This window comes from Scaptodrosophila lebanonensis, unplaced genomic scaffold (genome assembly GCF_003285725.1).
Source record: "Scaptodrosophila lebanonensis strain 11010-0011.00,11010-0021.00 unplaced genomic scaffold, SlebRS2 tig00001415-arrow-pilon, whole genome shotgun sequence".
NCBI classification, from domain to species: domain Eukaryota; kingdom Metazoa; phylum Arthropoda; class Insecta; order Diptera; family Drosophilidae; genus Scaptodrosophila; species Scaptodrosophila lebanonensis.
Window position 1 is genome coordinate 3,544,004 of NW_022060742.1, and position 27,688 is coordinate 3,571,691.

Genomic DNA, 27,688 nt, shown 5'->3' on the forward strand with positions numbered 1-27,688 from the left:
ACGAAATAAATACAACTTCCTTAAAATTTAGGCGATAATCTAAAGTGCTTGAACAGTTGCATTCAGTTCGCATGTTTTGAGCATTATGGAACGCGGCCTTCTTAGTGTAACTAACTAGGAATAGTCTACGATAAGTCCTAAGCCTAGACTACCATTGGCTTACTTACTTACGCGTACTTACTTGCCTACACCTTTTGCATGCACATCGCTTCAGTTTGGAGCTCACTTTGCATAGGGGTGGTTGCTATCGGATGAATGGCGCATCAAGGTTGAGCTCTGGCTGCTGGGTGAGAGTGTGAGACTGGCCTCGTGATTGCCGCCACCCATCATCTTCTCAGTCTCCTGCCGGCTGCTGGCCATTATGCGCCGAATAGTGGGTGCGCAGGGTGTTCGTCAAAGGCGCGAATCCTGCGCGTGTTCGTGTCAAACCTGACCATGTGCGGTCATGTGCAGAGCCTCGCCGCCATCGGGTGGTGTTGCAGCCAACTGGGCGGGTGGATAATACTGCAATGAGGCGCAATTGAGATACTGTGCGGGCGTTAGTCGTGCGTAATTAACATAAAACACAGGGCTAAAAATACCACACCCCCCAGCCCCAGGCCCCAGGCCCAGCCCCAGCCCCAGCCGAGGCACATCATCGTACGTATTGTATAGCACATAAACAAGAAAAACCATCAAGTGGCGCTACTCACCCCCACACGTCCATTGTCGTAGTCGCGACTCGCCTGAATGGTCAATTTCGCCTTGGCATGCATGCTGTCCGTCAGCGGGTTTCTTTGATGTGTTGATGCCACCACGACGGGCACAGCGCTGGACGAGCCCAGCATCATGGAGCCATTGCTTTTGGAACTGCCACTCGGCCCGATGCCACTTGTGCCGCTGGCAGTTGTCGAGGACTTGCTGCGAAAGCAGAATTCAATGATGGCCACGAACACGGCAACCATTAGACCACCGATGAGTATGTAGAAGATGCCGGCCACATTGCTCAACGACAGTTCGTTATGTGACGCCTCCTGATTGTCCTTGTTGGGATTGCATTCTGTCTTGTCATACCACCATTTGTTGCGTAGTTTGATCAGCTCGCCGTTCTCCTTTAGCGACAGCACAGCCAGATTAATTGGATCTCTGTGCAGGGGGGCGAAGAGTAAGAAAAGAGTGCGTTGTTATATCATGGTACTTATACACTCACACACACACACGCACACTTTCTCGTTGGAATATTTTTTAATAAAGGCAAAGAAATGTTCGCATGGCACATACCAGGCATTCGCCCTATTGGCCTTTTTATTTTGTGCCATTTCATTTGTGCCTGCAACTTTTCGCTTTGGCATTTTTTGTTGTGCTTAATGGCATCAATTTTTCGCCTTTATTCGGAAAAACCCCACATGGAATGCCCCGACCTTTCCCCTCTCCCCTCTCCCCTTTCTCTGCACTTCTGTATTCTTATACTCACTTGAGCGCGGATCCAAGCGGCGTGGCTATGCCAAATCCCTTTGTATCCAGATTACGGCCCACTTTCATTGTGTCGCAGGGTTCCCGAGCGTTTACATATTCATTTTTTGGCGACTCCACGAGCAGGGCATACTTTCCCTTCGAGGTTCGCACGCGTCTTATGCCCTCATCGTAGGTATTCACGAAGACGTGCTTTCGTGAGTTCATATACTCCCACATCTTGTTGTGTAGTCCGATTTGTGAGCGCTGCGGGGGTAGACAGACGGCATTAGTGAAGGAATGTGAGTACGAGTACGAGTATGTTTATATTCTACGATTCGGGCATATGGGGCGTAAGTGTACTTAAAAGCATTTCAAATAAATTTAGCCATGAAAAATAGAATTGCTCCTCATTTCTTTTACATATACGACTCCGCGTGCTCCGATGTACCCGCATTTGCCCCCACAGAAGTGCGAGGAGAAAAAAATGGCTTTTTATTTTAGCTTAACTCGAATTAATCTTAAGGCTGCTCTTCCATCGAGCACTGACGCGTTCGTCAATTTGCTTGCCAGCAGACATGCTCGTGTTCTTAAGTGGTAGGAAGTGGGAGAAAGGAAGGAAACACAAGCAGTCGTCTGGTTTCTGCTTTAAAATTTTTGTCTGGTACGGACTTTTATTGTCTTTGAATTTCACATTTTGCGGTCTGCCAGATGTTGATAATGAAGATGAAGTAGCGAGCCTCTAATTGTTTTCCCAAACCTAATTTGACTAAACAGGCGACTGACAATGCAACGCATGATATCCCTGAATCGTATCATGCACCAACACCTGATCAACCACGTAGGCAGCGGATGACATTTGCCAACAGACATGGAGAAGCGAAGCGCCAAGCAATAAAGTTGATGGCCCGGAGCTGCTGCCAAAAATGGTTGCACTGGAAATATGCAAAGTCGGAAGAGGCTGACGAATGTGCGTCAACCGTGGACATAAAGTATAGAAATGTGAAGGTTAGATAGGTTTGATGAACTAGTTCTATAAACAACCGTCAAGCTATTAACCATCTAAAGCTATAGTAGACCTTAATTGGAAGGATCGGTTCAATATTTTGTCGAAGACGTTATGTAATTTGTTTACATCTAAGCTCTGAATAATGAAAAGTAAAATATTACAGCTGTACTGACATACATATACATTCAAAGCTAGAGAACCCAACAAATATTTATCATCTCGGAAATATATTTTACTATTTCTATTCACAGCGACTCAAATTTTACAAGAATTCATTTATAAATCAGACGTTAGCTTTTGAATGTGAATATAAATCATGAATCATTTTATTAATTGACAATTACGTTACGGAGAATCAAGGAGGATACTTTGTTTTAAATTGTATTGAAATGAGTCTTATTGCAAAACGAATTTTTATATAATGCTATAAACTAAACAAGTAAGTCCAGCGTACAACTAAATCCGATTCATAAGTTAGGATACAATTCATCTTTCATACTAAATCAAATAAATATTTGTACATAAATATTATAATTATTCGAATATCTTGTTGGGTATTTCTATATGTCTTGTAAAAAAAGCAGTGCACATGTAAGTTGAATCGGTCTAGAATTGTTTGCTGTATATTTTGATTTACTAATTTAATATCCTAGTAGATGTGTTGAAAATATAAAATCTTTTTTCCGAAAACTGATTCGGATTCCATTTAATTTCCTGACAAGTATTCATCAGCGTATTTGAATTTGGAACTAGTTCTAGCTGAGGCGACACTTCTGGTTCTGCAATAACTGCCCAATACACGAACTTACTCTGAAGAAATCCCACGTGGATCCATGTAGAAGTGTACCGTACTGGACTTCCGTTTGCATAGCCAAGTCCTCCGGCGAATTGATCGGCGTCACCATGCGCTCGACCGTCAGGAATGCAGCCAAATTGGCCGTGTATGATGAGATGAGTATGAGAGTGAAAAACCACCAAACGGCAGTGGCAATGCGTCCCGAAACAGAGCGGGGCGAAAGATCGCAGCCCTGCTGCATGAAAGCGGCCAACGAGAACCAGAACGAGTTGAGAATGCTGAACTCATTGACGGCTGCATTAGAGGCGCCTCCTGCACCAGAGGCGACACTGCCGGCCGAGAGTGCTGCATGTAAGGCCGCTGCACCGGCTGCCGATTGCGCCCCCGGCGTTGGCGGGCCGGGTGGTGGTGGTGGGGCGCCGCCGATGATGCCAGGCGGCTGCTGATTGGCGAGCTGTTCGTGATGTGCATGTGGATCTGAAAAACGAGAGCACGAACATTACATGAAAGCTTGAGTATGAGTGTGTGCTTGTGTCCATTGGCCACAAAAGGAAGCCACAGACGGCAAACGCTGAACGCTGTCAGTCGATTGCCCATTTCATTTCACTGACTGTCTAACTGCTGTTGGCAGGACACGAGAACGGCGACTAGGACGGTTGTCTACGTGCCCATGTTGACTGGCTGTCCGGCTGACTGATACATACAACTGTCAATCATTTCGTTCGGTTTGGCTTTTTGCGCCTGCTCTAATTGATATGCAATCAAATACGTAGCCAGTCCACACCCCCTGCCCCCATCTTGTGCCTGCATTTTGATTTCTTCGATGGTAAAACCATTGACTTCCTCGAAATGTGTCAGCAACTGTTACTGCTGGCTGGTATGCGAGGAGCTGTCGTTTTCAGGCACTCTGTGCCACATTCCACTTCTCGTCTGCTGCCCCTCCCACCCGCACACTATCCTGCGGCGGGTTCCACTTTTTACACCGACAACAGCACGTTGACTGCATACAAAATTATGTTTACTTTCCGATAAAATTACATTAAGGATGTTTTGCAGGATGTCAATAGATTGTTATGAGCGAATGCCTCTGTGTATGTGTGTGTGTATGTGTATGTGTATGTGTGTGTGCTCCTACCGGGTCGCTCTAACGCTTGTTCAAACGCGTGTGTGGTCTCCGAATGCTTTTTGACTGCCGCTATAAAGGCTTTGATTGGCAGCCACGCCAGGACGAATTCTGCTACATCATTGCAATAGCAAACAATAAATAACATGAAAATACACATACGCTGCACACATATACATAGTAGTACGCCTTTATCGAATTGTGAATACGAATGCTTATTACCTAAATCAAGTAATCAATGAAAAGGAAAAGGTCTTGATCGTAGTAGCAGTATTTAAAACTTATCTACCTTTACTGAACACATTGTTAAAATGCTAACAATGATAAGTATTACATTATATATGTATGTATGACGAGAATACTTCATAATTATATGATCGCTAAAATCATATTTCGAAGCCGACTTAATGCTTAAAAAATGCTAATAAATGTTATAATTGTTTTTTTTTTTATTTCTCAAATCAATGCACTTCTACTCAGATATTCGAGTGACATCACTTCGCTATATTTATATAGAAATGAGTCCCAGTCAGTGCGATTATCCCTGATTGAGCTAAATATTATCCGATTTGCAGGCGCACTTATGTGATTCGTAAAAATACCGCAGGCCTTGAATAATCTGGAGCCGTGTAAGGCACCTGGTTAATATCATATAATAGGCTTAGGAATCTACTGTGAGACATTGTACAGAAAAATGCGGGACGCATGAGAACATTTTTCTTTCATCATTATTTTCAGATTCAAGGTCTATATACGAGAGCTCTGCAAGGACAAGCAGGAGCATTTTGCGGCTATCGAGGTAGGTAGAACTGCATGCCAAAAGTAGCAGCTAATTTTCAATCGATTATGCGCCAAAATAAAGAGTTGGTCAATTTACGAAAATATTGGACAATAGGCAATAGTTTTGTATATGCCACACAAATTTGTACGCTTGTCTATTATAGAAGGAGCATATCTACGGTATGGCTCATGCGACTCATAAAACACCATAAAAGGAAATGCACATGGCTGCATTCGCGCCACTGACATTAATAATATCAGCCAGACTCACCTGTCAACGTCTGGGATGGCTGGGGCTGCTGCACCAGACGCCATTCGTAGGGGGAGAAGCGGGAGACGAAGAACAGCACGATGCTCACACCGATGTAGCTGAATATGACGCTCACCTGAAATAGAGAACAAAGTAAATCATAAACAGAAATGTGTTGAAGTAAGAAGCAGCAAAAATGGCGTTAAGGGTCTGCTATGGGCACAGTCTGTGCAAATTTTTCATTCAATTTTCTTTGCTAATTGAAGCGGAAGCGGCAACGGCAACGGCAACGGCTCCCGAGGAATGACGAAACATTAGGCTAATAGGCCGGAGGGGTATGCAGAGACGGTAGCCGCTCGAAGGAACAACGATAATGGCGTTGACAAGACAGACATAACAGCAGACACAGGTGCCAGACATACAAGTACTATAGGTTGCTAGGCCACATAGCTGTTGATGTTGTTAGTGTTGTTGTTGCTGTTTCTGTTTCTGTTGCCGTTGCTGTTGCTGTTGCTGCCGGCGTCGCTTCAATAAGCTGCCTATCGGTCCAAACGTCAACCAGAAGGCACCTTTGTGTGCCTTCCGTTCGTTGATGTTGTGGCAAAAAGAAAGCTGTGTTGCTGCTTTCACATGCCTCAATGCTCTTGACTACACACTCACACACACACACACACACACACACACACACAGAAATATACATATATACAAGTATGCATACTCATGTGAACGCCCATAAGTAGGCACTACCTAAGCCGGTGCTCCCACACTCTTCTTCACACTTGTCCACGCCTTCTCTACTATTCCTTTGCTTTGTTAACATTTTATTTCGTCGTGGCTTTGTCTGGGCGTACAAGGGTGTGTGTGTGTGTGTGTGTTTGTGTGGATGTGGCTGTGCACCTAAAATGCTTCATTTAATTTATGACGAATTTTTTTTGCAAAGTCCTTTTTATTAGCTTGTTAACTTTGCAGGCGTCACAGCCGTTGACTTTGTGCCTTTTGCCGCTCACTCGTCGGCAAAACTAATTTGCATTTGTAATTTTTTAGCTCATGTCAAATTACGCATTGGACCACCCAGCACCCCACCCAGGTCGCGAATCTTCACTTTTATTAGCGTTTAATTTAGCGTTTCTGTGCTTTCAACACTTTTGGACTTTGAGCTTTCCGAGTTTTCGCACATTTTTCGTGTGTTATGAATTTGATTTCTGAGTTCACGTTCGTAAAATATTATTTCAACATCAGTTATGCATCAGTTCATGCGCTTAGAAAAACTTTTTTTATTGTACTGTTGCAGAATTGATGACAAAATAGCTACGTATTAGTGAAGTTCAGGTGCGCGAAAGTATGAATCGATTTTGGGAGCAGAATGTCCTATGGCCGTGTTTTTTATTAACAAAAAGTCTGCGTATATTAAATAGCAGTGTGACGGATATTTTAAATGATTTTTGAAATAATTATTTGAGAATACGTAACACACAACTTCCAGTCTTTCTTCCCATTTTTTCCCGATTTTTTCTCGTTTGTTAACGTTCTACTAAATGGTTAAAAGCTATTTTCCCAAGTGTCACTAACAATCCCTGTTCAGAAATATACAATTTTAATATAATTAGGCTTCATTGAATATAACTTGACTTGAATATTAATAATAAAGCAACAAACATATAAGGGATGTCAATGCTAAAAACATAAATAAATAAATCAGACCTTTTAAAATCAAGACTCAGAAAAAAATATTGAACGAACATTTCTCGAGATGTAAAAAGTGTGCATACTTGAATTTGAAATTAAAGTCTACTCAAATCAAGAACTTCAAACATTCCCACATATGTATGTGAAATCATTGTACTTTATTTTACATAAATCAGAGTCCTACATTTTCCCATCTGATTTGTTCAATGCTGTGTAAAAATTGAATAGTTTTCGTGAAAGAAAATGCAAAAGTTAATTTCCCAATCAATGTATCTATATGCTTTTTCGGGCGTACAGAGCTGTACAGAGTTTAACTAAAGTAGCAACGAAGACGGAAATACCATAACTTTTTTTGAAGGGAGAGATTGTGATTTGATGAATATATGTTTTGCAAGCAGTGTTGTGTTCCATTATTCACTTTCTTTTTCTTTTTGGAAGTGTTAATATCTCAATTGTTAAAGAAATGAATTGATATTTAATTTAATATGTGGTGGATAAGTAATAAATGTTCATAAATTTAATTTGATTGTCCCTAAGATTTTCCTTAATGTATCCTTTAGGTAAAACTTGGAACAATTCTTAAAAAACAAGTCAATTTTTCAATCGAATGAGAAATCGCCATGGAGAAGACATCTAATAATTAATTAGGTGCGATCAACTCTGATGCAATTGTGTCCCATTTAACTAATAAATTTACTTTGGAAACATGTTTTCCAATTTGAGGATCTGGGAACATCTGCACTTAAATATATTGTTGGTGAAATTAGTTTGCGCACACGACTATAAACGCCGATGTTTCGCAAACAGAATAGAAAAGAAAGTCATTAGAATGGAGTATAGATCCATTTCATTCAAAGTTTTTGAATACATTAATAATAAATTTCGTGCAGTCTTGAATTATCGAATAAACTATGATCATTTGGTCGTTTAGGGTGTGAACTGTACATAAATTTAATGTGCATACAAATTAGATAAGCTACCATCCATTATTTATACAAGTGTTAGGTATTGAGGCAGCGGCGTCTAGCCGTTGGACAAGCGGAAAATTTAAAACTTGGCGGCCGCAAATTTGTTGTTCTGTTGCCTCGCGCTGCGGTTGTTGTTGCTGCTGTTGTTTATAATGTAAAAAAAGCAAACAGTTGCGAAAGCAGAAAAAACTTTGTCGTTTACTCTATTAAACTTTAGGAGCTTACGTGGTGCCAAGTTCATGCCGAAACCAAAAAAAATAAATACAGAAAAAAGTTTCCCAAAAGTTTGCCGCTGCAGCTTCGAGGATGGCGATGAGAAAAACGGCAGCCGTGGAAATTACCAGGCAACAGAAATGAAAGAAAATGTTTAAAACTTTACTCATTTGTATGCAGCGCAATTTTTGCAACATTTGACTCGTTACCAAAATATAAATAAACAAGTAACAAGAAGTGGACTTTGGTCGAGAATACTTGGATGGTATCCCATACAAGCACGAGTGCCAACCAAAATATGGGCATTCCTTAGCTTAAGCTTTAAGACATCACTGGAAAATGTAGTGGAACTAACACATCTGTATACCACCAAGAAAATGACGGTCACTGAGCAGAATTCTTTCAAAGTAATTTCAAAAGGCATTGCCCCAGCCGTCATCAATCATAATGTAACCAAATAAAATAAAAATTTTTTCACTGCAGAGTTACAAAATATAAGTAAGTATTCTATGGGAAAGGGTAGTTGTGCCTTTTACAGCTTTGTTCTAATAAATATATATAGTATATACATAAAAAAAACTCGCAAAAATGCTGGCCTTACAAGCCTCATTTAAATCAAAAGTTAATAGTAATAAAATTATATTGTTCTGTAGGAGTTTAGTTTTTGATCGCACGTAATGCATTAGACACAAACATACACAGACTATAATACAAGCATATACCCCATAACATTTCAAGTGTAAATACGCACCCAAATTTCCTGTGATAATGGATTCATGAAGCTGAAGACGCCGGGTGTTTGCTTCACCGGCTTCTTAATCATAATGGAAATTCCAAGAGACATGAATGGCTTACTAAAGTCGATGACACGTTCGCGTTCGGCCGTAATCGTCATGGCGGCAATCGCAATATCCGCTTCCTGCAACGAGTTGAAGAAAATAGTGAGTGAGGGCACCATATGGCTGCAGTTGTGCTTTCGACATCCTACCTTGCGGACCAGCTCTCCCACCATGCCATCCCAGCCGCCATGGGCGGCCGGATTCTCTGAGCCATAGTTGCCATCCTTCACCAGGCGGAGTTCGTCTGCATCAAGTAGTTACTTATAGATAGCTAGTTGCACCACACGCATCCTTTTAAATTCACTTACAATTGATACCCAGCTTTTTGGCCAGGAGCTCAGCGAGATCCTTGCAGTAGCCCTCGAAGCGTTCATTGCCCTTCAGCTGCTCGCCAAAGGCAGGCTGCTTTAGCATAATGTACGGCTCCTCCAGAACGGTTGTGACTACATAGGTACGATTCTTCTCGAACTCCACATGTGGCCGCAAACGTACGTACTTGGCATTCAAAGGCTGCAGACCGGCATCGTCGCTCCACTCGGCCACCTTAACCATAGCGCTGTTTACCTGTAAGAACGAAATCATATTGATTTGAAAGAAAACAAGACGATAGAAAATACAAGTATATCTATATAATAAAGATACAAATTCATAAACTTTTTAATCAACAATGGCAATCGATTTATTGTACAGTAACTTAAGTTAATATTCTGCTCCAAAAAGTGTTCGCAGCTCTACAAATTCCAATATTCTCCTACGTAGCTGTTCATGCGAAATTCACTTGGCGATTACGTTTATCACTAAAAATAGACTTTCTAAAGAGGTAGTAGACCAATCGTACATTTAAAAGAGCCAAATAATACCTACATTTTTTATTTCAGTTTAAATAAAAAACCCCACTTTCAAACCAAAAGACATCCTGTTTTATTAATTTTGTTGGAGCTATCGAAATTGCATGTGATTGCTTTTTTTGGAAACATATTAACATCCACCACAACCAAGTCCTTTTTAAAATACTATATACGGGCAATCATGTGGCACATAACTTAATGACAATTGAATTAGACTTTCGAAGCCTTTGCAAATTCCGTAGAATTTTACGTATCACGGAATTGGGAAAGGCCAGAACATGCATGCAATTGGTGTGATCGAATAAAATGCATTGGATTAAATATTTAATTTATAAAAAGTTATATCAAACAATCATTAAAGTATAGCAGTAGAAAACATACCGTCATCTCGACCACGTGCAGAGTATAATTAACGCGCCGGCCATCATCGTTGAATTTGATATCGCCAGTAAGACCCTCGATTTCAACCTACAGAGATACAAATATTGGGAGAAAAAGTTAGATTGTTGATGAGCAACAATATGGAAAATTATACGCTAGTCGCTCATGTGTATGTTTTTAAAAAGCACTGCTGCTCATGCCACATACGCAGAAAGATACCCAATCATGCATCCGCTTACCTTTCTCAAATAACGCGATATTTTATCGCCATGCTCCCAGGCGTTTACCCAACCCTTGGCCGTGTTACAGTCCAACGCGCGTGGCGCCGGCCCTCCGCCTCCGGCATTTCCAGCCAGTGAACCACCTGACGGCCCATTTCCGGCAGCCATGCCGTCGCTGCTGTTGTAACCCTCGCTGGCCGTTGATGCCGCGGCCACCATCAGCGTCTGACTGCGGCGCTGTACATTATTCCTAAATTGATCCGGCTTCTTGCGTAGAATTTTGTTGAATGCCTCGACCAGCACGAACACCGCATCGTACATGAGCGCTGCCTGGGCCTGCGATTGTGCAGGGAGAGGGACGGCGGAGGAGAGAATACGGGTTAGCAAAGGTTATAGTGTTAGTACTGTCGTTGTTGTTGGTATTTAATGAGTGCATTACACGCTGTTATGCTCAATTTTGCCAGCAATTGCTGCCAACGCCGCTGTTGGACGCCTGCTTTTCATTTTACTCGTATTTATTCTACTGGGTGTTAATGTTTATGAAGCTTCAGGGGAGTTGGTGGTGTCCGCCTCAGCCTCAGCCTTGGCATCAGCCTCAGCCTCAGCCGGGAATTCCCTTTCTATTTGTTGAATTGATATGAGTCTGCTTCGAAAGCTAATGCCCCCTTTTGGTAAGGCTTTCCCGGGCATGGAAGAAAACGTGTCGCACATTAACCCCATAAATTGTCTGCGTGTGCGTCCTTTTCGAATAGATGCTCAATGAAATAACTCATAATTTGGCAAACGAACCGTGACAGTTCGTGAAGCGCGATTGTAATTGATATAGCGAATAGTCGCCAAATTTATTGCCAAACATGTCTAGAATACACATGTCTTGAAATGCGATTTAATCTGGAAATTGTATCCTAATAGATAATTAACTTTTGCAAAACGCTTAGCTGGCTGTATGGGCAGAAAAATATAACAACTTGTAGAATGCAAAGGATTTATCAACTTACTTGTATTATTCATGGGTGGGTATAATATATTATTTTACAAAGTATTACTAATGCTGTTTGCTAACAATATTTACGCACAACCGAGAAATGATTTTAAAATGTCTTTTTTTTTAATAGAAAACAAGAAAGGAATGCTAAAGTCGAGCAGGCTCAACTCTTAAATACCCTGTACCACCCCACAAAAAAGTAATTAAATTAATTTAATTAAATTAATTAATTAATTTAATTTAATTAATTAATTTAATTAATTAATTTAATTAATTAACTAAATTAATTTAATTAATTAACTAAATATTCCATGCATGCATAGATACATTTACATTTACATCAGAATCGTGTCTATGCGTGTTTGTGTACTTGTACATATGTATGTATGTGTGCATTGGGCCTGGTTATATGGCTATAACTTTCTTTCCGATCATTCTATCATAATGAAACTTGGTATACGGATATACAATTACTAACTGGATGTGTCTACCAAATTTTAGTTCAAAATTCCAAAATCGTTAATAGGGGGGGAGTGGGGGGGTGGATCAGAAAAAATGAACAAACTCGTCCTTTCTCGGTCTCAGGAGAATCTGTATACCAAGTTTGGTTATTCTAGCTCTTATACTTTCGGAGATCCTTGCGTTCATACAGACAGACAGACAGACAGACAGACGGACAGACGGACAGACGGACATGGCTATATCGACTCGGCTTGTCATGCTGATCAAGAATATATATACTTTGTGGGGTCTACCAAGCCTCCTTCTGTGTGTTCCATGTGCACTCGCACTAAACTAATATACCCTTGTACCCTTTGGGTACAGGGTATAAAAACAGAAAATATTTGTGATTCGTTTGTAAAAAGGCGTGCAATATTAAAAGTGACTCAGAATTGAGCATTAAATTAATTAATCGTTAAATTAAGTTTACTTGTCATTTACTATATATTTGTGAAAAATGTAAATAAACGCAAAAAAGAACTAAAACTTGAGCTACTCTTTTTCAATTATAATATCATGTTTTTGTTTATAAAAAGCGTTTGCCTGTTCCTCAATTAGGTGTGCTTGTCAATTTGAAATTACATTATACATTATAAATCATGAATGCTGAATGTATATTAAGTGAATATTGTAATATTGTACAAGTATTCAACGTCTGAACGTTGCCCCTTTTTGTCGTTGTTTAATATTTGGTTTATCAAAAGTGAATATACTTGTATTATAAATTGTACTGGGAATGTTGGATATTCGAGTAGCTGCGAGCTTGATACAAGTTTAAAGCTTTAGCTAGCTTTGACCATGCGAGCAAATTGTGTTCTGCGTGCTTTGAGGCGGTCGGACAAACAAGGAGCTGGACATCAAATGACAGACGGGCAAAAGGACTTTAATATGAATTTTGTCCACACACAAGTCAAACAAACAAGCAAGCAAACATAGTCAAATACATAGTGCAATACAAGACCAGCAGCTCGAGTGAAGAAGGGAGTGATTTCAGGGTTGGGGGGCTGTGGGCTGTGGGTTGGGTGCGCTCCAGCAGTTAAACAAAGCAGCGGGACGTAAAAGAGACGCAAAGTTGCCGTTGCCGTTGCCGTTGAAGTCGGTGCGACAGAGCGGAGCATTCACTAACATTTGAGCGCCACAAAGTGAAATCTTTGTCAACACGGATAATGCCAAGGAAATACAAATATAAACAGAACGCAAACTAAACCAACTTGCTGTTGTCGTTATTGCTCTTCTTGTTGTTGTAACAGTTGTTCGTGTGAGTGTGAGTGTGTATGTATGTGGAGTGTATAGCTGCCAACAATGACAAGGACAACGGCAACTGGCAGCACACACACACACACACAGAGAGAGAGAGAGAGAGAGAGAGAGACACGCAAGGACATATGTGCCTTTGACTGCAACTTTTCGTTAGCGCTGTCGCTTCACTAAAAGTGAAATCTGTCGTTTTGCGAGCGGGCTTGTCTTACTTTTATTCACTACACACACACACACACACAACTAAACACAAACAGCAGCAAAACTGCTGGAAACTATGCTACAGTAAACATTAAATCTCGGCAAATGTTTAACAGCTAACGGCAATGGCAACAGAAACAGCAACGGAAACGGCAACGACAACGACAACACGAATGAAAACAGCGGCAATGGCAGCGACACTGATATTTCGCGAGCCTTACCGAAATCGATTCACGACCAGCACCGACGCTAGTTTGTGGGTCCAAGCGCTTCCAACTGTCGTAGAATTCACGCACTAACCGCCGATTTGTGTCCACAATGCGAAAGCCCGTAATGTTAATGGCACCAAATTCGATTATCTCACTCTCCCAGCGATCGTCCATGACCTGCAAGAGGCATGAACAGCAGAGAGTGCTGAAACCCAATTTGTCGTTGGATGTTGTTCCTCCACACACTTACCAGACCACTCAGCAGATAGTGATAGGTGCGACGACCTAGTCGCAAATCGCGCACATGTTGTATTAGAATTTGTTTGGCCATTTCGGTGGGGCAGTCCAGGACGATGTGTTTATTTGTGAAGCGTCCGATTTGCTCCAGCGTGTGAAGGAACTCAATGGCCATGCTGACATTGGAGATTCGCTTCACCAACTCCACCTGAAAGGACTCGTTGCCCGGCTTGAGGCCCTGGTAGATTTGCTGTAGACGCAGCAGACCTGAACGACAAAGTGTTAGTGTGTTAATATACTGCAATACAAATGTAGGTTAGCATGTACACGAATATATATGAGGGTATGCTGCTCTAGTTCTTGGGCCTTCCCTGCCATCACAAACACACACCAATACATATCCACACACTGGAATTGCAATCATCAACAGTTTTTCGAGTCGTTACGCACTATTTTAAGCAAACCCTTTTTCCCCCAGGCACTCCAATTCCTAAACAACAAAATATTCGTTTACAAAGCCATCCATCCGACAAGCAAACACATGTTCGTATTCAACCTAAAAATAATACAAGCTTTAATACGTATAGGGGAAAATTTAAACGGTTTCATTTAACCAAAAAAACAATGCCTGGATTGAAAGCAGTATTAGCCCGTACTGTTACAAAAGCCAATTATTTTCACAATTTAAATATTTGTTTGAACATTTAACATGGTGTACGATATTAGTTAAATAACTGATTTTCGAGATGCAGATGCGGATGTTGATTTTTTCAGTTGCATTTGCTTTAGCATTTTGGGTGTCTTCCTTTTTATAAATATTGGTTTTCAAAACAATATTCTATAACTTAGGACAAGTCTATAATTATAAGTAATGGAAAATAAAAATGTTATAAGCAAATAGCACTTAGCTTTGCTTTAAAAAGAGTTTAAATTATCAATTAATAGAATTGAATGTAATTCCTCATGCACATAATATTATAAATTGTAAATTCGAGTTTTCAATTCAATAAGGTTTGTTTCTTAAATTTAGACACAAAAGAATAATTATGGTTGTTATTTATTCATATCTTAAGAGAATTTTTTTAATATTCAGAATACATCTGAAATTTATTAACCAAAAAACCTAGTTCAATCACTTCTTGAAGAATTTTTTTGCACGTGCCTTATTCTAGCTTATATGGAGGAATATGTTTTCGGGTCGCAATCAAACAAAAACCAAACGAGAGAAATTATTTTCAATTGGAAATGCGAAAGGAGAAACAGAAGCACATACCAAGACAATTGACGTAGATGACAGCTGCAAAGGCACGGTGCTGCACACACTCAATGGTATCTACAATAGGAGGATATATATACTTGTATCCCAGCCTATTGGCAGGGCTAAGCAGCTTCCCGATTGACAGACCACAGCCATCATCCCATGCTAACCGCTCTCTGTTATTGCAATCGCCTACTGGTGCGCCGAAGTGCAAGAGATTTCATTCGAAGCGCAATTTGCATTTTGCTTATTGAGTTATACTTGTAGCTGGTACGGGTGCTCCTACTGCTTGTTTGGCTCCTTTGGCTCCTTTGGACTAACGGCATCGGGGTCTGCTGCAAGCTTCATTTGCACTTATAGAATGGCGCAGAGTTTTGTACTGGGGATGTTGCTTAAGTTCTACTTGTACGAGTCAAAGCTCGACGATTCATTGCGTCGGGGAACAGACAGTCTATCATAAGGAGAGAGGGACGGACAATTTCTATGGTGGTGCATATACAAATCGAGACCCAAAGAGGAAACGCAAAAAAAAGGACCACAAAAAGGAACTGCCGCATGAGACATGGCGCTGCAACTTCAATACGCCTTCAATTTATGTTTGCGGATGAAATGGAATTTGCTCGTGAGCGCTGCCAACGACTGAGCAAGCATTGGCGTTGTGATTTGGACATTGTTTTAGCCAAGCTGCCTTCCCCCTTCTCCACTCCCCGGCGCCCTCTTCCTCTAACCACACTCAGCCATCCACAAAAAAAAAAAAAAAAAACCAAAAAAAAATCTACGCACTCAATACATTTCCAATTTGTTGTTGCTTTGATTTGCACTACTGCCATTTTGTGTATATATGTATATATGTATGTATGTGTGTATATATATGTGCTTGGGTGTGTGAGTGAGTGTTGAAGCAGAGCCATTTTTTCGTTGTTCTCCTGCAATAAATTTTCTGCTTTTCCTTTTATACAATTTCATTTGGCCGACAATACCGCACAACCGCCCCCTCTGTTGCCCTTGCGCTAACGCTTGGCTTGTGTTTAGATTTGAGTTTTGTGATTTGAGATTTTTCCGCTTGGATTTTGTGTGTATGTGCATCTGTGTATCTGTGTGTGTGTGTGTGTGTGTGTGTGTGTGTGTGTGTGCGTGTGCAAAATCGAAAGTGTAATTGAAGAGCGTGCTGCGGCTTCGCCATTGTTTCATTTAATTTCTGACATCAAAACATTTGCTATACAGTCCCGCGAATCTCTTTTTTCAATTTTATTGCCTAAATTGGCATCTGCCGGCGTTCCTTTCCACCACGGCAACCATACTATATACGCCGATTGCCAGTTATTTTTATTGTTATATCCTTTTTAAATAAAGAAAAACAAAACAAGACAATCTTTTGTCATGTGAGTTTCCGTTGCACAACATTTGAGCAAAAACAAAAAAAAAATAATAATACTGCAAAGGGTCCTGCTCGAAATCCAGCTTTAATTCGGCAAATGGTGGAAGTCAGTTGGTGGTTTTAGAGAAGCAGCAGTTGTGGATATGACCAATAGGAGGGTTTAGTTGCTTAAATTTTTTATAATACAAGTAGTTGTCCCACTTCCTAAGCACAGATAGTATATTTTTTATTTATGACAGCCATTCCAGGGATGGGTAAGTAATAGCGATAAACTACGAGTCGCTTGAGTGTATAACTTGAATAATTTTATGCATTCAATGTTTCCAAAAAATAGAATATTTAGTTTAATCAATAGTGCTTTAAATACGTAAAATATTACTAATTATATGGCTTTATAACGTATTTTATGTCCTGTGCCGATATAGTAAAAGGATTCGGACTCCATGGGGGAATTTTATTTTATGAAAAATAAAAACACTAACATAAATATATAAAAAAAAATTGTTTTTGAGGTGGCATTCCATTCATGTTATTTATGTATTTTTTGATAACATTCGTTTGTTCAATTTAAGTGGAAAGTGCATAAAAAAATAACAAAAAAATTGTGGTGGATAGTTTGTTTTTTAATTTGTTTTGAATATATATTTTAATATATTAAACTATCAGTTTGATTATCTAAGAGGGCCATAATAGAATGCATCCCGATTAAACATAAGAAAATGCATATGTGGCATATTTCAAGGCTCGAAGTCGTTACAATCGGCTTGGGCGTGTTTATGCATTATTAAAAGGATTCCCAAAAATCAATCAAAGTATAAATTTGAGCTATAACCCCCTTTTTTCTCCGGATGAATGCAAAGTGCATTCTATTGGCTTGCTATCTTTACTCGCACGAAACTAGTAAGTGTAAGTAACTATGCCAGATTGCTGGATGCGATATGTATGATATAAATCATTTTGCTTTCCAACTTCATAATTATTTTCATAGTTCCCTGGATGTGCTGATAGTCAGTCCGAGTATTCCATATGCCAGTTTTGGGTTGTGATAGACTTATGCAAATATGCAACAATACTTGTAAGAGCCAGAGTAATTCACACCCTACTCGTATAAGTCGTGTAAGTCACGTCTGGGTTGACTACTTTTACTCACAGACGAGAGTAAACAAAACAATTTGTTATGCTAAGCAAAAGTTAGTTTTGCGGAAATGAAGTTTTCCTGCTCCTAATGGCGACAGGCACTCCAACACAAAGAGACTTTGCACGTCAGATATCACAAAAACACACACACACACACACACACACACACACTTGTCTAACAAGCAAGTTGGACATTTTCGCACATATTTCATGCGCAAACAAGGGAAACAAATGTAATTATTATTAACAAGTTCTGTGGAGCGAGTCAAGTTTTTCTCTGGCCTGTTTACGCGATACTTTAAAGAGCGGTTGCTCTTATATTTAGCTACTACTTAAGGTTTTAAATTGGATGTTGTTGTGTTTGTGCTTAAGGAAAACTTTGTGAGGTTTAATTACAGTCTGCTTGCGTATGAGGAGGGGCTGTAATACTTGCGATGGGTAGTAGTAGGAGTAGTGAGTGGGGCTGTGTCGAAGTTTGGTGTTGAAAAATAATGCTGACAAGCTCAAAGGCTTTACGCATGTGTTTCCAATGGCCTCCACAGCCGGCTGCTCTGCTTAACAAATATCAAATAACATGAAAGTGAAAGCGCAGTAAAACCCCATAATGGTTAAATTAATGGCAGGCAGCGCCAATATCGCCTCCAGACTTCCCAACACCATAACAAATTGCGTCATGGCTGTTGTTATTGCTGATGTTCTGGCTATTTGCGTTTGTCTTAACACAATTGGTGCCGCTTTTTGGAGCAGTTTATGTAAATTTAGTGCTGGATAATTTTTGATTTAAACTGTACTCGTATAGCTTGTACCTATTGCTGGCCGATATCATATGCAAATTTGTGCCATCACATCACCAATCAACGTTTGCTTATTATTCATGACACTGAGATTTCGTTCAGATACAGAAATTGTGTTCTATTTGATTGCCACTGCACACATCAATTTGTGAGTAGGCCGAATCCGAAAATATCGTTACATATCTGTGCAGGCCTCAAATACTCGTTTATTCGAAGCACTTTGGGAAGGGGGCCGTGCTACGAAAACAAGAGCGGTCGAATTCTTATGTATTTGCATAATTTTGCACTTTGATTATGTTGGCCAACTAACAATAGAGCGCCAATTTTGTTTGTTTGAACTGCCCCAGAATACGAACATGGATTTTTCGTTTGTTTGCTTTGGCATTGAGTTTTTCTTTAAGATGGTTGGTTACGTTACATCTACCTTACGCTGGAATTTAATGAAACACAGAATACGCCGGTGTCAGCAGCTGACACCTGAATGGGCCGGCAATAAAGGCCGTAGGGCTTACACGTATGTAGTACGAGTATATTGCAAAATAGCTGACGTATTCATGCCAGATCATTTTCGCACGTCCTTGCGTTTAACCGGGTGACAAAAGTGACAAAAGTGAGAAAGAGAAAGAGGAGTGGACGGCACACGATTTCGGTGTCTGCGTAATAAATTTTGATACTCAGCCAGTCTGGTTTTGTACTCACGCACGGCCACGTACCGAACACACATGTTTTCCCTTCCTGCATACGTGTGGCAATGTCCTGAAGGGTAAGTAAGACATTTACTTTCACTGCTGACTATTGATTGTATTCTTAATAACATAAGAAACGCAGTCGCCATTAACGTCCACCACGTTCAGTTTTAATATACATTTTTCTTCTAGTGTTGAGCTTTACGCGTGTGTGCCGGCATTTAACACACTTTTTGACACAGAACAATTTTTTATGAGTTGTGCTTCGTAATTTTTTTTTTAACTATTAGAAATACACAGTACTTGCAGTATTTTCATAAAAATAATACATTAATTTTTAAATAGATGTATCTTATAAATCAATAATAATCTCTTCTTATTCTGTTGCATTTTTGAGAAAAGGAAACATATTTTACTTTTGTTTAAGCTCTAATCAAAATTACAAAAAGGAGTACAACTACATACTGGACTAATCAAAAAACGTTTTGCAGTGTGGTATATGTACATTCGCAGAGCAGAAGCAAATATAACAAGCAGAGCTAACCTTTACTAGAGGTTGAGGTAATTATTGCTTTAACTAACCCCCGAAAAATAAATATACTTGTATTCTTGATGACAGTATGACAGTACCAGTGGATGCGGCCATGTGCTTCTGTCTGTTCGTCTGATAAATTATTTTAATTTAAGCAAATAATATATTTCTTTTGATTCTTAGAAGTTCATTATACATACGTATATGTAAAACCAAAAAGCAAACGAGACACATGTTGTTGGTTGAATGTATACAATGTGTACTCCAAGTTCCGACAAAATATGAAATAATATTAAAATGTTTAGTGGTTTTCACGTTTTATATTTTATGATTTTCAAGAGTAGCTTTCTCTTCTTATTATCTTTATGTCTTTATTTTAAAGTACTCGTGAACCAGATTCAAATTCTAGTTTTCCGCAGGTGATGTAGAAAATGTTCTGTTGTACTAGCAACGTACATGAAATTTGTCATGGCTTCTGAGGCGAGACGAGAGAAGTTTAGTTAAGGCAGGTTGTTAACATGTACTTGTACATTCTGTTCTTTACAGCATCGCTGTTATTTTAGTATATGTACTATATAGTTTGCCGAAGCAAGAAAAACTCTTGACAGTGTGCTGCCGAAATGCCAGGGATTCTATACTTGCTGCTATTGCTCTACGTTGATGCTGATTATGCGGCCAAGGTTAAGCGTTGGCGTAGCGAGCCCCTAAACAATCGTAGCTAAATATTGATTTTAAATTTAAAAGAGCACGTTTTGTACCTCTGATATTTGCAGCTCGTTGCAGCATCAAAGAAAAGGCAAGGGGGATTGGAGAGTGCCACAAACACATGCGCACTTATTTCTTTGAGGAGGATCACTGCCACCAAATGCTGGTGATGGGATGCTCCCTGGAGGGCAAGAATCGTCATTTGACTCAGCGCCACTGTGAACTAACATGCGTAAAGCAAATAAAAAGCAGGAACCAGGATGAAGTTTTGCATTAAGTGTTACACAATCAGAACAGCCAAACCCAATAAATATTGCATGCCTTGAGTTAACTCTAAACGTACAATGTTCCAATTACGTGATTTTGAAAAATTATGCTATTGACTTTAAAGTGCCAGCTCAGGTCGAAACCACTGGCACCACTTATCGTCTTACCAAAATACGACCAAAATTTAATCTTGTTAGCTGGAAAATGTGCCAATTAAGTGGACAAAGGCTGTAGTGGACAATCTATTCATACACACGAGCCATTCACCCAACACACTAGCAGCTACAGTACATAGTACATTCTATTTATAGTATATGTATTTGTATATCGATGTGTGTGTGACACATTGTACATAGTATACACCACAAGCTTTTGGATTTCTGATTAAAAAGGACATAGGAGCTCAATTTGGCAGGATTGTGCGCATAGGGATGTTCTGTAGATACACAATGTTATTTGGAAAACATTTTTATTGAATTGTGGCGGACTGACCAATTCAGAGTCAAAGAGAGTGATAGTCCAAAATTCCAAAAATTAAATGAATTTCAATTCAATGGTGGATATTAAAATGAATACATTGAAATGACTCTCACTTGTATAGTAAGTGTAGAAAGATGTAATCTTAAAAGATATTTAAAAAAAAGCAATGCCTAATATTTTTGTGGACATGCACACATAAGCGTACTACGAGTATTACAGGCTCAGAGGGCGTCGCAAATTGAAGGCGTTGGCATTTGCCAGAGGCACGATTACTGTGCGGCACGGCAAATGCTTTTTAGTGAACATGTGCGCATCTGAGCCACACAAGCTACATATATACATATATAGTATAAGGATATTATACATATGTAGTGCTATGTGCAATACAAGTATATATGTACAAATGTACGGCTCTACATATGTACAAGTATGTAGACTTTGCAGCATCGCCCCGGGTGCACATGATCCAATGTAAGTAACGGTTTGGCAATACATAAGCAATAATTTCACAGCTAAAACGGAAATACGAGTAGAACTACTATATGTGTACGACTGTTTTGGACTCGTTCGAGCCAAAAGTCGTAAATGCAAGCGAAAACAAACTTATAAGTTTTGCGAGCATAGGCGTATGAATTAGAAAGAAAACTGGCCCAAAAACCCGTACATAACTAATGTTAGATGTTTGTGTGTTTGTGTGTGTGATTGTGAAGAGTGTATGTATATCGAATTTCGGGCACTATTGCCATTGTTGTTTTGTTCGGATTGTTTTAGTGCCTGCTGTTTTACAAGGCACTCCAACGCGATGGTGTCGACGTCGACGTCGCCGTCAGCGTCAGCATCGAGCAATGCCAATGGACATCGCTTGGTCATAAATATCGTGGCGTTAGGCAAAATGTTTTTCCTATTTCTTTGTAATAAACTCGTTTTGGGCACAAATAAGCAAAGAAGCCATTTATATAAACAGTTGCCTCATGCGTCGCTGCTGTAGTTGTTGTTGCTGCTGCTGTTGTTGTTGCTGCTGTTGTTGTTGTTATGCGTTGCCTGTTTGTGTAGCATGATTTTAGGCGTCAAGCGAAAGAAAAACAAAAGCCGTTAAGTTGTGGGGGCGTGTCAGTTGCCAGGCTGTGTAAACATGGCCATAAACTAAGCGACAAAATGAAAATGATGAAAAAATGAGAGAAGCGAGCAGCGAGCAGCGGCGACCGCGTTATGAAAAGCAAAGGCGCAAACAACGCACAATCGCAAGAGAACTTTTTTGCTTTAGCAGGAAGAGCAACATTTAATGGCTCTAATGATTTCAATAACGGGAAGCATTGTACGTGATTGCCATGGTGTGTACTTCTAAATATAGACAAGTCTCTGAGTCCCATGGGAAGTGTAAAGATGTCAGTGAGTTGTGCGGAATTTGCTATGCGTTAAAAGATGTATTTGATCGATGGCGATTCAGATGAGCGTGTCTTTTGTTTCCACATACAAACAAGTATATAAGCACGATTTCAGTCGTAGGCTAAAGGTATACTACAATATAATGGACTTCAAAGCATTTTTAAAGTTTACTCATGAAACTAAAACAAAAAGCTACATTTAAGGTGAGGCTACCTCAGCGACGCACAATTTATTTGTTGAATTATAACACAATTTATGAATTGAATTATCTGAACCAAGTGCCTATTTCAAAACGCTTCCATATTGCAATTTCCAAAGAATTCTTTAAAATATTTTTAGTTTTAGGGTTTTGAGCACAATAAAAAAAATCTATTCATATTATGTATTATTCTACAACTATAACCAACTATAACCATTATATATGTCCGCTTTTTTCATTTTTTAAAATTAAGTTTCAGTTGGTGAATATTAATATTTTAATCCTTCATTTTGCAACAAGCTACACAAAAAAAAAAAAAATTCTAATGGAGTAGTCTGTGTAATTATATATATTGATGAATTTGTCATTTATGGTGCTGTTTCCACAATTTGTCTGAAACCCAAGCAAATATTATTAAAATGAAAATCAGTAGATATAATTTTAAATGTCCTTTTAAAGCACGATTAACTATTTGGTTGACAATTCAGTTGAGTTCCCAGAAACAAATTATTTATTCCATTAAGCTCACAACGATTTACAGAAAAAATAGCTATTTGTGAGCTTGCCTACAAATAGGCATGGGAGCACCGTAGAAAGATTTCCACGTGCCATTCATTAATAATAATTTTGCGGCCGACAGACAGCAGTCACCAACCGTAGCTGACACAAAGACAGGCAGTCGGACCAACTGGATGGATATGGATGAGCGAACGTATTTATGTGTGTCTGTCGGTGTGCCACTGCCTGTTGGCCATGGCTCAGACCAATTGTCTGTCTACTGCCAATGGGGCAGGTTGTCGGTTGTCGGTTGTCAGCACAGACGGCGCTGTCAGGCAGCGGTCGTAGTGTCGTTCAACTTTATTTATGTGGCGGTTAAATGGAAAATGCTTGCAAAACTTATAATAAAGCAAATTTACAGAGTCGGGCAGTAGACGCCCATGCGCACCCTCCTCCATTCCCCACACATACACACACACACACACACACACACATACTCAGTGAGACAATTTTGCGGGTTATACTAAAGAGATATTAAAAAAAGAATGATTATTGACTTGCTGGGGGCAGAGCTTAGAGCTGTACTTGTATATATACGGGTAGTTGTGCCCTTTTATAGGTATTCTCTATTAAATTTGTATATATGTATGTGGCATGCTCACCATCGTGGGAATCGTAGAGATAAATTATTTTGCGCCATCCATAAAATTGTATTGTATCAATGATAGCCTGATGATAATCCGGACGCATGCTCAGGGCAAAGTCGAGGAAGCCAGACGATGGCGTAAGCACCTAAACCAGTCGAGTGCCAAACGCGAAAATTATGGAAAACAGCAGCCGACGGACAGCGACACAAAGAACATGGAGCATGGAGGAGAGAAAGAGAAGAGAAGATAAGAGAAGAGTGTGGCAAGTTAGTAAACATGAATCATTATTGAGTGCCTATTGAGTTTTTGGTTTTGTGCTGGCCTTTTGTTATTCAGCTCGTTTCGCTTTTGGCTTCCCTGGGCATTTGCATGAACGGGGCCAAAAGTGGGAGGTGCCCGTAAATTTTTAAAGCGAACACATTTAGCTGTTGCTTTAACTGCTGAACGCGGCTGGGGCAGGACATCATTACCGAGTGCTGCTCTCTTGGGCACTCATAATAATTTCACAACCTGTGTGCGTCTCATAAATAATACAGCACACAAATATTTTCAAGGTTCTGCATTTATTTAAGTGCCATCAGTGCGTATGATTAATACTCAATATTAACCCTTGGCTATACATACATACATATGTATGTACATATGTACTTGTATGTATTTCGACAATTTGCAATGCTTTCGCTTTAATTTTAATTGGGCATTAATTGCCCCACTTACTTTCTCCGGAAACCAGGGCGTCACAAAAGGCATCTGAAATGTGTTGGAGTAAGAGTGTAGCGTATCGAAAGAGTCCGGCGACACGGCCCCCAACATGGAGTACACTCCTCGAGAGAACTGATTGCAGACTGAAAGCAAGCAAATTTTGTAAAAATATTTCGGATTAGAGGAAGCAGATTTGCCAAGTAACTTATATGCTCTAAATATTTAAAATTGAAGCCGGCTCAAAAATTTAATAGAAGTTATTAACAGCAGAAGCAGTTCTCCAAAGTAACTCAGCAAGGAAAACGATTAAACAAAGAATCAAATTTTCAACAACAAAACGGTATTATTATTTTAAAATTATCTCACAACTTTTTCAGTAAGAAGCAAAATAAACGAAAATATTGAATTAAAAAATATCTTCCATAACATCTAAATAAAATTTCGAAATAAATTAGCTTTAATTATGAACTGAATTAATTATGAATTAAGAACTATAATGTATTCATAGGTAAAATCATACATACATATTATAAAGAATTTATTAAACCATAATTAAAGCAACACATTGGCTTTAATTATAAAAGATTTTCACTTACTGAGTCGAGATAGCTTGAACGCGTCCGCTGTATTGATGACGTCCACATAGGCCTGAAGCTCGAATCGACGGGACGAGACGTTAAGATTGTGATTGAGCATCGCATATTTGAAGGCAGACTGCACCTCATCAGTGCCTTGTTCAAAGATAGCACCTGTGCATATGTTGAAATGGTAAAAACAAATTAGAAATATAATTATAAGGATATAGAGGATATACTAGGCTTGTGCAATTGGTCTATTCTAAGAAAAGTTGTTAGTGAAACAATTGTACTACAGTACTAAGCCCACTAACTGCAGGAGCAGATTCGCCCTTGTTCTTATTTTTGCTTCTGCTACAGGCGCATATAACTTAAAGACAAAAGTTTCTTTAGGTATAGGATATTTCACTGTCGGGCTGGACGTTTTCTTTTTGGGTTTTTATTAAAGCTTCTGAAGATCCCTTTTCAAAATTTAACTATTTCACATTTAGTGGATGTATTTCTGCTGGTTATACAAAACTTTTTTTCAAGCTTAGAATGCATAAATAAGCTAAAAGTGTTTCTAATTGTAAACGGCTCATTTAGTATGGTTTTGTATTTTTTCACAGAACGATAACGCCGAGAATAGTTAAAAGCTTAATGCAAATAATTCACACGCAAGCGAAGACGCCTGTCACAGGCAGTGTGATAACATATTGGCAAGAATAACTAACAGGGAAGAGAACTGGAGATTAGTAGAGACATTTGTTGGAGATCTTCTACATTTGAAGGAGAAGGACGTGGAGCAGACCAAGTAATTGATAGCTCATAGAAGCCCCACCTCCAAGCAATGCGAAAGCACTTGAAATAAATTAGCTTTAATTATAAAATACAGTGATGATACTTTCCTATAAGGGATCCTGCGAGGGCAGATCCAAAGATACTTAAAGTTACTTTGCCTCCTCAAATCGAAAAATATTACTATTATTATTATCCTCGTGTCGAAAAGTTGTTGACCATGAACATGAACTACAAAAGAAAGGGGAAGCCTGAACGGAGGCCTAAAGAGGAAAACCAACATAGCGCCGAAGAGACGGTTGCTTTTTTTAAGCCCTTTCTACGACGGCAGTGGGAGATCCGTTAGGTATTTTCTCCTTCTCACCAGAAACGAAAATTTATTATTCTTAACTTTGTTATTATTATTCAACTAGAGCTATAGAATAAGCAATTTATGGTTGAATACAGTCATTTTAAATAATGTAAATAAATAATTGTAAATAATGGATTGGATTCACTTTTCGAGCCCAATTAAAATGAGTGTACTGTGTATTTAGTGGAGAAAATCCACTCCATTCCGTTTCGGTTATTAAACATTTAAATTAATAATCAAATTTCGCTCTCAAATATGCAATGATTGCAATTTATTTTATTTATAGTAAGATTGACTGATTGATAATAAAATAATTTTGAAGTTCAAGGTGGCCAAAACGTTAAGTGGCTCATGCTGATATATTCCTGATCAATATGAGAGGAAAAATTAATATATCTTATCTATGTTTATATAAGTATGTGCTCAAAGCCTGAAGATACAACAGGAGATATGACAGGCACAATGTTTTTTAATCTTCATCTTAGGTGATGGGTCAAGCTAATCTAGCCATATCTGTCTATCTGGATGCTTACGTAAAAGGCAAAAGTTCGGTGCCGAATGCACATTTACTAAGCGTGTTATGGAGTCTCGACTACTAGACGTACCTATCCCGAAGCAACACAACTGTACACAACTAAACTTGTTACACAAAATGTATTTGTAATTATATACCTCTAGTCCTCTTTAATCGAAAGAAATGTTTTGTATATTATATGTAACAATGTGTAAAGCCGTAAGACAGTGAGGGAAGTTTGTTTAGGTACAGGGTGGTGCACTGTCGGGCTTGCTTGACTCTAACATTCAGTGTTGTTTATTTTTAAGTAAATTAATCTTACTTTCTTATATATCTGCAATTTTTACATTCAGTCTTCTCTCATAAAGAAGCTATGAATATGTGCGTGCTAGCGGACTTTCGACTTTATACTTGTAAATGCAAACATTTGTTTTTGCAACAAATACCATCCCCAGGCGAAATTCGAGCTATATTAATTCATAGCTATGACAGGACACTGTCTCATCCTTTAATTGAATAACTTTAACCAGTTGCTAATAAAATTAAACACGAATCTGCAAGGAACGCTTCGTGGCAAAAAGTTTTGGAGGACTGCGATTTGGACAAAGGAGGTCGTCGCGTTGTTTGGGGAGCGTGTGTGCAGCCGAGCGCATATAAAGAAAAAAGTTCCAGAGCTGCCGCTCCCATCTCCGTGTCGCACATAGCAACAGTTGCAATTTGCAACCGTTCCGCGTGGCTTACTCACCTAATGGAATTTTCTCGGTTAATGATGGCTGCGCGCTGCCGACACCGACCTCGTAGCTGAGCCACGTTAGCCATAAAAGGCTCGGCCAGAAGCAGCCGCTGAACTTTAGGCCAAAGTGCAT

The 27,688-nt window shown here is 39.4% G+C and overlaps 2 protein-coding genes across 2 annotated transcripts; one reads left to right on the top strand and one right to left on the bottom strand.

Moving 5' to 3' along the window:
- On the bottom strand, positions 1-27,688 carry LOC115632202 (glutamate receptor 1). The gene is made up of 16 exons (XM_030529251.1): positions 27,568-27,688; positions 25,201-25,353; positions 24,620-24,747; positions 23,918-24,047; positions 13,949-14,202; positions 13,711-13,875; positions 10,564-10,881; positions 10,325-10,411; positions 9,404-9,659; positions 9,245-9,339; positions 9,008-9,175; positions 5,411-5,525; positions 3,250-3,713; positions 1,454-1,698; positions 693-1,125; positions 1-528 (listed from the first exon to the last, which is right to left on the bottom strand). Exons 1-16 carry the CDS (start codon positions 27,686-27,688, stop codon positions 424-426), a joined length of 3,237 nt encoding a protein of 1,078 aa, XP_030385111.1. The 3' UTR covers positions 1-423.
- Positions 20,297-20,767, top strand: LOC115632201. The gene is made up of 2 exons (XM_030529250.1): positions 20,297-20,434; positions 20,494-20,767. Exons 1-2 carry the CDS (start codon positions 20,341-20,343, stop codon positions 20,700-20,702), a joined length of 303 nt encoding a protein of 100 aa, XP_030385110.1. The 5' UTR covers positions 20,297-20,340; the 3' UTR covers positions 20,703-20,767.

Excerpts from the sequence above, each read along its gene's own strand:
- LOC115632201 (XM_030529250.1), top strand. The coding sequence starts at position 20,341 with ATGCCAGGGATTCTATACTTGCTGCTATTGCTCTACGTTGATGCTGAT. Across the intron at positions 20,435-20,493 it reads TAGCGAGCCCCTAAACAATC|CTCGTTGCAGCATCAAAGAA; the intron begins GTAGCTAAATAT and ends TGATATTTGCAG.
- LOC115632202 (XM_030529251.1), bottom strand. The coding sequence starts at position 27,688 with ATGCACTTTGGCCTAAAGTTCAGCGGCTGCTTCTGGCCGAGCCTTTTA. Across the intron at positions 10,882-13,710 it reads CTGGTCGTGAATCGATTTCG|GCCCAGGCAGCGCTCATGTA; the intron begins GTAAGGCTCGCG and ends GCACAATCGCAG. Across the intron at positions 9,660-10,324 it reads TGCACGTGGTCGAGATGACG|GTAAACAGCGCTATGGTTAA; the intron begins GTATGTTTTCTA and ends TCGTTCTTACAG.